This window comes from Spea bombifrons, chromosome 2, assembly GCF_027358695.1.
Source record: "Spea bombifrons isolate aSpeBom1 chromosome 2, aSpeBom1.2.pri, whole genome shotgun sequence".
Taxonomy (NCBI): Eukaryota; Metazoa; Chordata; class Amphibia; order Anura; family Pelobatidae; genus Spea; species Spea bombifrons.
The window spans coordinates 75,213,124-75,223,614 of record NC_071088.1 but is presented as its reverse complement, the minus strand read 5'-3'; the positions used below and the strand labels follow the sequence as shown (position 1 = coordinate 75,223,614).

The 10,491-nt window shown below is 43.2% G+C and overlaps 1 protein-coding gene across 2 annotated transcripts in view; it reads right to left on the bottom strand.

The window, feature by feature from the left end:
- Nucleotides 1-3,829: 3,829 nt before the first annotated feature.
- The window catches only part of RBBP7 (RB binding protein 7, chromatin remodeling factor), a 14,916-nt gene continuing 8,254 nt past the window's right edge, over nucleotides 3,830-10,491 (bottom strand). Inside the window, exons 4-12 of one of the 2 annotated variants that reach the window (XM_053454836.1) lie at nucleotides 8,731-8,904; nucleotides 8,078-8,193; nucleotides 6,450-6,610; nucleotides 6,169-6,295; nucleotides 5,354-5,431; nucleotides 5,197-5,291; nucleotides 4,480-4,537; nucleotides 4,198-4,308; nucleotides 3,830-4,063 (exon numbers count right to left, since the gene is read on the bottom strand). In XM_053454836.1, the coding sequence (XP_053310811.1) occupies nucleotides 3,995-4,063; nucleotides 4,198-4,308; nucleotides 4,480-4,537; nucleotides 5,197-5,291; nucleotides 5,354-5,431; nucleotides 6,169-6,295; nucleotides 6,450-6,610; nucleotides 8,078-8,193; nucleotides 8,731-8,904 (989 nt within the window). In that variant the 3' untranslated portion in view covers nucleotides 3,830-3,994. The remainder of the gene's footprint in view (nucleotides 4,064-4,197; nucleotides 4,309-4,479; nucleotides 4,538-5,196; nucleotides 5,292-5,353; nucleotides 5,432-6,168; nucleotides 6,296-6,449; nucleotides 6,611-8,077; nucleotides 8,194-8,730; nucleotides 8,905-10,491) is intronic. The other variant, XM_053454837.1, reaches the window with a different exon arrangement.

Here is a 10,491-nt window from a genome sequence, read left to right as displayed (position 1 = left end):
TTGTATACATAACACTGGTTGTATATTTAACCTTTCTAAAGCAAAGTTATTTTTTTTCATAAATGTGTGTATGTAAATAGATAATTCGGTGAACAACGCTGCAGCACCCCAAAGAAATACTGCCCCTTAGACTTGCCATTGCTTGCATAAAGTGCGCTTATGGAAGGATTGAAAGGCTATGGGAAAGGTGGGTGTTGGGATTGGCATGGGGCAAGCTGATGGAAGGGGCATGGAGGCCGGGGCTTCTGATGGCGAACCTGTCCAGTGTTTCAAAGCATAAGAAGAGGCTGGGAAACGGGTAGGAAAGTTGGGTAAACTGAGAAGATAAATTCGACCTCTCCTTGCTTAAATACTTTGTTTCATGGGCTTTTTGTGTTTTGGATTGCTGGCAGCTATTGCTTCCTGTACCAAGGTGCTTTTCAATACTTCTGAGAGAGTGGCTTCCGTGTTTGCAAGATATCTCTTTTGTGTGTGCAAAAAGTAAGTGGATGACATATTAATGTGCTTCATACATTCCATATCTGTGTTAATTAGTACATAACCTAAATATCCCTAAATGCAATTAAAGCTGTAATTGGTGGAAAAAGAAAAGCGCGATGATACACGTTGGGATATCAGGTTGTTGTGGAAAACCCAGAAATGTTTAGGCAGCCTAGTGTGCATCATGTTTGGAGCGTTGACGGCGGTTGCAGTATAGGGTTTTGCTATTACCGCGTTAGGTTAAGTCTTTATAGGCTGACCTTCCCATCTTCTATTCTGATAGAATTCTGATAGAATTATTGGAGTTGGGCTAGGTCGTTTCCACCTTTTCAGTTATGTGCAGCTTATATAGTGGGAAACCTTAATCATTTTTAAAAGGGACATGGAATCGGATGCAATAAGAACTGTACCCAAGTTTCTGTGGGGTCTTTTCACAAGGAATTTGAATGGTCAGTGGAAGTTTAACATGGCTGTCCAGGCTCGACTTTACTCACAAAACCTTGCATGCTGATAGATGTAAAACTACGTCTATGTTCAGGGATGTGTGTTCTGAAGTACGTGTTAACATGTGCTGCTTTCTTTTCTGAGCTGCAGGCAAAACATTAATTGGTCCTCAACTGATCCATGAAAAGCTGCATGTTAAGCTACAATATTAACAAAACAATCTACTTTAAAAAGGGGGTCCACAATACACCATTTTAACAAAGAGGAATGACAGTTGCTCCTCTGCATAGGCTTTAATAAGTCACTTCCTTTTATGGTGCATAGAACCCAAATATTCACTTTTGGCTGGTTTCCATAACCACCGCCAGCTGCAGGGGCGTAACTAGAACCACAGGGCCCGATGCAAAAATTGCCTCAACATGTCCCACGGTGCTTTTCAGTGTCTTAACCTCCATTGTGCCTATGGCATCATTGCCCTCAAACAGCTTGTCTGTGCCACTATTCACCCTAAACGTCTTACTTGTGCCACCATTGTGCTCAAACATCTTCTATGTGCTTTCTTGGCTCCTTACACTCTTGCACACATGCTAATATACATACTAATACACATACTCAACCACATTCCCTCTCACACCACTTATGTATACAGATTCAGGCTCACACACAACCACTCCACCTCACACCTACAATTACACATTCATGCTCAGACACTTATACAGTCATTCTCACAGACATTCATTCTCGCATACACTTATACATATTACCCTGGTGGCAGATTGTGAGTTAGGCAGGTACAAAAGTACAAAGCCCCTTCCCTTAAGGGCTCCTCAGAAAAACAGAAGACTAAGGTATGCCTTATGCTGCAAAAATTACAAAATAATGTATAAGTACGTAAAGGGGAGGGGAGAAAAGCTGTGCCACCAACGTAATAGCAAGGAAAAGAGAATTCTTGTTGAGTAGAATCTGTTTCTTGGTAGCGCATTACATGAGATATACAACAGAAAAGAGGTTGAGAGAACCATACTAAGACATCAACAAAACTCATTATGCTGCCATAAGAACCCTGGTACCAAAAGAAAGTTCTTTCATTGCCAAGTCATCCAAATGGTAATGCTTGGCGAACGTGTGAAGAGAGGTGCGAGTGCCAGAGGCTCAAATCAGCTGATGGAGCACCCCTTTACTGATGAGGCAGCTGTAGTGCACCTTCAAACAGGTCCAAGGGCAGCCAAATCTGTACCACAAATAGAGCTAAGCGCTGAAATATGTACCTCACTAGTGGCCAGTGCAAGTGCTTTAGCAAATCTTTCTTGTACAAAGACTAAAATAATTGTGTCAGGACAGAGGTCAAAATCTCTTAGGTGTACACCGGGATAAAGAGGTTTTTCAGATCTTAAGAATTGTAGTTATGTCACCAACTCCGTATCGTGCAGTAAAATATTCTGAGAACCCCCTTTTTTCTCAGGCTCCTGCTTTCAATATCCAAGCTGTTAATTTTAGTGTGGTCAGATTTGGACAGCATATGGATCCCTGAGATAAGAGGTCACTTCTCAAAGGGAGATGAACTGGTAGCCCCACACATAGCTGAATCAGTCTGGAGTACCAAATCCGTGGAGGCCAATCTGATGCAATGAGGACCGAAGCACTGTCTGATGATTTTCCAACAGGAAATTCCACCTAATACCCTGCACATTCAAATCTCCCTTCATAGGTAGGGCTGAAAGAGACTTACCACCTTTCTGCCCAATTACATACTGGTGGTACACTTAGTTCTTGACTTCCTGTTCCTTTCTTTATGTAGGCTACCAACCTGTTATCTGACCAAATCTGAACTGCTGTGTTTGAAAGGAGATGCTGCCAAAAGATTAGGGCCTTTTCTCCTACCAAAAATTCTAGGTGGTTTGCTGGAGATGAGATTTGTGTCTTTCTACCCACCAGTCGTGAATTGGTTGATCTGTAAAATTAGCACCCCAATCTTAACTGCCGGCATCCGTGGTGACAGCCACGGTGCAGGCGTCAGCCAGTCTTTCTCCGAGGTAAGTCGGTTCTGGTCTAACCCCCAATCCAGAGAAGTAATCTGACCAAATTGTGTGATGTCTGTCCATCCCATTGGGACAGTATGGAATACTGAAGTTATCTCATACACAACAGGGACAGCGTAACTTGATGCAGTCATACGCAATTTGGAAGGTAGGTCATCTAGCTTCAAACCTGACATATTAATCTAATCAATTTCTACCTTTCCCTGGCAGGTGCCCAATTCACCAGCCATCCTAATTGTTGGAGTAGTGAGAAGGCGATCTGCAGGTGTTTAACAGTAGCCAGTAGACTTGTGCATTCCGAAAACAAGGCCAGGCACCCCCCATATTTGTTGCTCTCATTCTCTAAAGTTCCTCTACCCACTTATGCAGCTTCAATCCTTCCTCTTTCTTCGTCCACATCTTGGTGGACATAACCCGGCAACTTGAACTGAGGGCAATAAAGAGGTCCTGATTCTCTAATAGGGGGGAGAGGACATCACTGCAAGCGCCGCTAAATCGCCTTACTGCAGATTCTATATATTATATATGTACACTCCAGCCATATGTACTTTAATGGATGACAGCTGATCCAGTGTTCTTGCAAATGCTTGGGGGATTCTGCATAATCTCAAACATTTGACTCTTTCCCTTGCAGAGGATGCATTCAGGCAAGCATGCCTGCTTACCAGTACACCTATGCTGGGACAATGAAGTTTCACTTCAACAAAAGGACTACCTCCACCGCTAATCTTCCCAGCAAAGTAGCTGCTGCCTCTACAACATTTGCACATGTTCCACTCACAATCTAAGATTAATAAGAATGTAACTTTATTCCACTGCACTGTGACATGGGTAACATTGGCATTTCATAGGACTGTAAGAATAGAAAAGTTTATATATATTTTATTCCACCAGCCAATTCATAAGACACAAATATGGACACAATATACATGAAAAATATTGTGAAGACATGTTTTAGTCATTTTAACCAAACATAACTTAGAGAAATAACCATTTCACAATTTGGTATTTCTTTAAAACCAAAAACAAAATTATGATCCTTGTGCTTCTAGTTCAGAGGGCTGTACATCAGGTTCTTCATCATTATATATATTTTCAGCCTGCAGAAAAAGATTTGAAGAAATTAAAAATAACTAAGAGGACCCAGAGAACAGCTGATGTAAGACAACAACCTCCTCTTTTGTGACATGTTGGTTCAATAAGAGTAGCCGATCTATATGTCAGTTCTACTCACCATCTGCCAAATCTGCATTATGTTATCTTCAGATACAGAACAAATAACCCATGGTTCATTAGGGTTCCAACTGAAATCTGATATTTTTGCTGTGTGACCTCCATGGATAAACTACAGAAGAGAAAAAAAGTATAGTAATAGTGAGGACCAAGTATATTAATGTGTACTGTAACTGGCAGACAACTCTGTATGCATTACAGCCCAGCCCAGCATCCATCACATTCCATTCATAAGCAGTCTACGTAAAGCTGTTAACTTCTGGACTTGTGTGCGTCAACATACCAGTAGCTCAGGAGGCCCATCCTCAGCATCTTCTGCTGACTGCTCTTCACCAATTTTACTGGAAGAAAAAAAAAGTCCTTGCAGTTAGATTGTAACTCCTTTAATGTTTTCTGGGACCAGTGCTTTTTTAAAACTTTGCCTATGGGGAGTTTGAACAAAAATGCAAGAAAGGTGAAATAAATAAGTATCATTTATTAACTAGGACTTGCTTTTGTGACATAACCCTTTATGTACTGTAAACAATTTAATAAAGTACACAGAAATAGAAAGTTTTCTGGGACAGTGTCTCTTCTCACTCAAATTGATCAGTGGGAGAGGGAGAATTTAGAGTGTTCACAAGACACCGATTGCCATTTATTGCATGCGATTACGATTGATTCACAGTGATCACATGAATAAATACAAAAATAATGATTGATCCTAAAGACAACCAGGATCAAGCCATTAACTGCTTCTTCCACTAAAACGCCTTCAAGCCTTAAGGTTTGTGGTCCTTATATGTAGTCTTCTGGCAAACAGAATAGTCCTAAAAGCTGTATCAATAGCTGTACATTAATCTTTTCACCAAGACATTACGGAAACACAAAGACACCGCAGTACTAGATCCACACCCAAATACTTACCGTGTTAGATATTCTAGCATGCATGGCGCTTCAGCCTACTGTCCTTCAAATGGACAAAGGCAATTACTTCAATTTAAAACCAAGAGCAGCTCACCTCAAATCCCAAACATTAAGTCTGCGATCCGTGCCACTGGAAGCCAGAATAGTTTCATTGTGAGGTGACCAATGAACCTTTGAGAAAGGAGACATCTATTAAGGAAAATATTGAATCTCTATACTCTGAGTGACAGCACAACGAGACTTTTACTCACCTGAAAAATTTCATCTTTATGGGATTCAAAAGAATGTAGCTTCAGTTTTAAGTTCCTGAGATCCCACAATGCTACAGTCTTGAAGGGGGAACAAAGACACCAATAATCAAAACAAAAACACCCAATATGAGTTCCAGTGTCATTTTAAACACAGAAAGTACAGGCGCTCTGAACTATAGAAACCCATTTCGTGCACAAAGCCTAAATTATACAGGACTGCCATCTCATCTCGCATCTTTAAAGGCATGCATTGAAGAGCATTTTATACCCTTGCATGGGTGAATAGTGTTGCGATTCTCTACAGGAAAAACTTTCAATTCCCTACTAGCCTTTCCATAACATTACATGGTCACCACAGTGTTACTGATGGCACCATACAATTGGACTTGGTGCATTTAACAGTCTCCAATATGTCCAAGTTTCTTACAAATCTACAGGCAATAGGTCAAAAGAGATGCAAACTTTATCAAAATGTTTGATTTTTGTTATAACTGTGCTTTGGCTTCCACAATTAGAACGCGCAATTTAATTTAGTGAGATTACCATGTTATATCACACTATAGTTGATGAGTTGTATACATCTTGAATACTGTGCCATTGTGTTGCACAATGGGTAATTGGGTCATCAAAGATATGACGGCTCCCCTTCTTTTAAAAAGGGAGTATAGCCTGCCCTTCAAGTTATAAACCGCAATTTATTGGACCCATTTATACACATTACTCTATACAAACATTTGCACAACATTTAACTTAAGTGTGCCAAAAGAAAGGAAATTCACAAGTGGTTGTGTCCATGCAAGAGTAAAAATAAAAACCTTGTCAGCAGAACCGGTCGCCAAAATGAATTCACTATATGGATTAAAGGACAAACAGTTGACCTCTGCGGTATGCGCATCCACTGAATGGCTGGGCTTAGATGTGGTATTTGATCTTGTGTCCCATCTATTGAAAGCAAGGTAGCAGTTATTTAGTTGAAATTAGTTAACACTTAACCTATGAGCCTGTTGGCTATGATTACTCCATATACATCTATATCAACGTGAGGCTTAAAAATGTACTTCAGAAAGTTTGGACTTGTAGACCACAATACACTCACATCATGAGCTTCTGATCATCTGCAACAGATCCAAACAAGGACTCATGCAAAAGGTGCCAAGCCACATCCTCAACAACTGCTGAATGGCCAGTAAAGATGGCTTTTGCATCAATTATTTTGCCTTCTTTTGGTCCAGCACTTATATCCCATAAGCAAACTGTCTGCAGGAGGGAAAAACACAAATTGTGGGTGAATTAAACAATATTTGTAGAAATCTCATCCATCAGTTTCCTTCAGACAACAAAAAGTGTGGAGAAGACCTGTTAAATGTTCAAAGAATGTTACAGCTGCCCTATGAAAAACATTAACATTTTATAATCCCCTAGATCAGGGCTTGACAAATTTGTTGTGAATCTAGGCGCCAGGTAAAAAAGTTAGGAGCCAGGATTTTTTTAAACTAACAGATGGTCAGGAGTGATCTGATCATCATCAGCCCACTTACTAAACTCACAGCATTTGACCTGGAAGCACCCTGGACTTTCAGGTCAGTGCTGTTTTTTTAGTATTATTATTATTTAACCCTTTCAATGCTGATGTTCCATTGGAGCACAGCATTGGCTGATATTTAGTCCCCACAAGCTTGTGGGGACAAATGTTAACCCCTGCAATGCCACAAATGTGTCATACACAATTGTGGCATTGAAGGGGTTAACGCTGCACTGTCGCTCTCAGGGAGCGATCAGGCAACAGGGGGTGTTGGGGCTGCTCTCCACACTCATGGGGAGACCAAAGAACCCTCTCCCCTGTCCCTGAAGCTGCCTCTGGCAGCTGGGACGCAGTTGCTGGTCTATAGACCAGCCATTGCAGGGGGGGGGGGTCTCTCTGATGACTGCTGTAGGCTTCCATGCCTACAGGAATCACCAAAGGGCTTGTGGGGGCTCGTTTTTGCTGTTGCTGGTCTGCCTGGGCAGACCACCAGCAGCAGAGCCCCTTACAAAAACGGGAATTAACCCCTAAATGCCGCGATCGTGGCATTAAAGGGGTTAACGCTGCACTGTCGCTCTCATGGAGCGATCAGGCAGCAGGGGGTTGCTGTGTCAGGTCCCCACACTTGTGTGGGGACCCAATCAACACACAACCTCCTTCCCTGAAGCTGCCTGTGGCAGCTGAAAACGCGATTGCTGGTTTTGCAGCAACCACGTTTGCAGCCTACAGGATCACTCGTGGGAGGGATCTCAGGCTCGGGGGCGGGCTCGGAGTGGCTGTGCTGTCTGCCCAGACTCCTGGGCAGACAGCAGCGCCCCCGTGTGGTGACTCAGCCTCTTACATCCACATTTTTTTCTGGATGTAAGAGGCTGACAAAACCTAGGCGCCAGGACAAAATTCTGTCGCCATGGCGACCTGGGATTTGTCGAGCCCTGCCCTAGATCAATAAAGTGTTTAAAATAGGTTACAGTGTTAAGAACATATGATTAAGATTATGTCCAGGCACACACTGTTATACATAATCCAACAGATTATGGATATAATTTAATCACTAAAGTAATTTTTAAAGTAGGGTGCTGTTCTGGCTAAAATCACTTGGCAGTTAAATACAAGAAACGAGGTGGCACAATCGAGGTTGTTTCACAAAGAACATATTCCGATACAAAGGGGGGGGGATAACTTGTATTGCTGACATTACTTACATGATCATCTGAAGCACTGAGCAGATGTCCACTGAGGTTTGAATTCCATGATAGACCGTAGCCTTCTTTCTGGTGACCTCTCAGCCGAAGATCAGGGTTACACTCACCACTGGGGTCTAAAAGACAACGCTCAACTATTAATTTTACATTAAGGAAGTTGACACACAATAAGGTTTATAAAAATAAATAATTTGATGGTAGGATAACAATACCTTACAGTTGCTCCCCACCCCCCCATATGCATTCTTTTTTGTGCTAAAGAGACAAGTACTTTGGAGTATAAAATTCTTAAGAACACAAAGGCTTGTGTGCAAAATGAATGCATACAATAGCTGTTATTTGTGCTTTTGTCAACAAGCATGCCAACTTAACCCAGGTCTAAAAATGTAAAGGCACAGTTCCATGCAGCATATCCATTAAAGAGTGCATATTAAAGTACTTTAATATGCATTGTTCAACCTGTATGAAAAACAATTAAAACAAGAAACATTGATGCTTCTGTGTGCTTCCCCCTGTGCATTGCCAGTTTCGCTCCACTCCTGTCTGAAATCAGCAGTACTCGAGGCTTTAGCAAGCAAGATATCTGTTTAGACAAATGGATTTCTGGCAGGCTCGGAAGCACTCTTTGAGGGGTCACAATGGTTTACACTCACCTGGCTTTGAGGGATGCTTAGTATAATCAAAGACCAGCACGTCAGATGAAGGCGTTTTTGTTGCAATGATACATGGATTCTGGGGCATATACCGAGCACGGTTCACCTCACCCTCGTGGTTTATTTTGATTTCGGTTTCAATCTTGCCGCTAACTGAACCAAAGCCGCCGAACTCTGAAACAAGATTACAAGTAGTAAATTACACACATTCATATATATACCTTATTTCCATCACTCTCAGACTAAGCTTGGAAACTTTACGTTTGTATTAGTTGCATCTTGTCGATTTTAGTTTTTGTACCCTTTGTGACAAAGGCTGTTTTAACTAGGGCTGCAAATAACGATTATTTTAATAATCGATTAGTTGGCCGATTATTTTTTCGATTAATCGATTAATCGGATAAAAAAAATGAATGTAAATTTTTCATTTATTTAAAATAATTTACTAAACAAATGATGTTAAATACAAACAGCAGAATAAAAAAACTTTGATAATACATTTCTTGTCTTTATTTCCCAACCAGCCCCCCAATATATGCACATTTGAGCCCAGGCTTGCTACGCTGCCTCCCAGACATGCCATGCTGCCCCCCCACATATGCCACGCTGCCTACCACAGCACTCCACGCTGCCTCCCACATCTGCCACTCCACGCTGCCTCCCACATCTGCCACTCCACGCTGCCTCCCACATCTGCCACTCCACGCTGCCTCCCACATCTGCCACTCCACGCCGCCTCCCACATCTGCCACTCCACGCTGCCTCCCACATATGCCACTCCACGCTGCCTCCCACATATGCCACGCCACGCTGCCTCCCACATATGCCACGCCACGCTGCCTCCCACATATGCCACGCCACGCTGCCTCCCACATCTGCCACTCCACTCTACCCCCCACATGCCACTGTGCCTGATACGCCTTATACCCCCTGAAACACCACTCCATCCTCCCCAGACATGCCACCCTGCCCTCCCCACATATGCCACGCCATGCTGCCTCCCACATCTGCCACTCCACAATGCCTCCCACATATGCCACTCCACGCTGCCTCCCACATCTGCCACTCCACATCTGCCACTGCGCCTGATACGCCTTATATCCCGATACCCCACTCCATCCTCTCCAGACATGCCACCCTGCCTCCCAGACATGCCACTTCTCTACCCACAGATATGCCACTCTATCCCCAGATATGCCTTATTCACCCTGATACACCACTCCGTCCTCCCCAGACATGCCACACTGCCCTCCCCACATATGCCTTATATACTGTATATGCCTTATACTAGAGCTGAAACAACGAATCGATAAAATCGATAATAATCGATAACGGAAATCATCGATAACGATTTCCGTTATCGATTAATCGAGTGATCAATTCGTTGTTGGAGCACTCGGCTCCTTTTACTTACCTCCGCGAGCGTTCCCCGCTTCTGCTACACGCTCTGCAGTCTCCGCCTTCTTTTAGCTACGTGACGGATGTGACGCGTTCCGGAGGTAAGTATTCTTCATGTCTATGTGCACGGATCGCACAGAGCCACTCGCACAGAGCGAATCGCTCTGTGCGAATGGAGCCACTCGCACAGAGCGGTTCGCTCTGTGCGAGTGGCTCCATTCGCACAGAGCGGTTCGCTCTGTGCGAGTGGCTCCATTCGCACAGAGCGGTTCGCTCTGTGCGAGTGGCTCCATTCGCACAGAGCGGTTCGTGAGTGTGGGTGCAGGGCAGAGTGGGGGTGGGGGTGCAGGGCAGAGTGGGGGT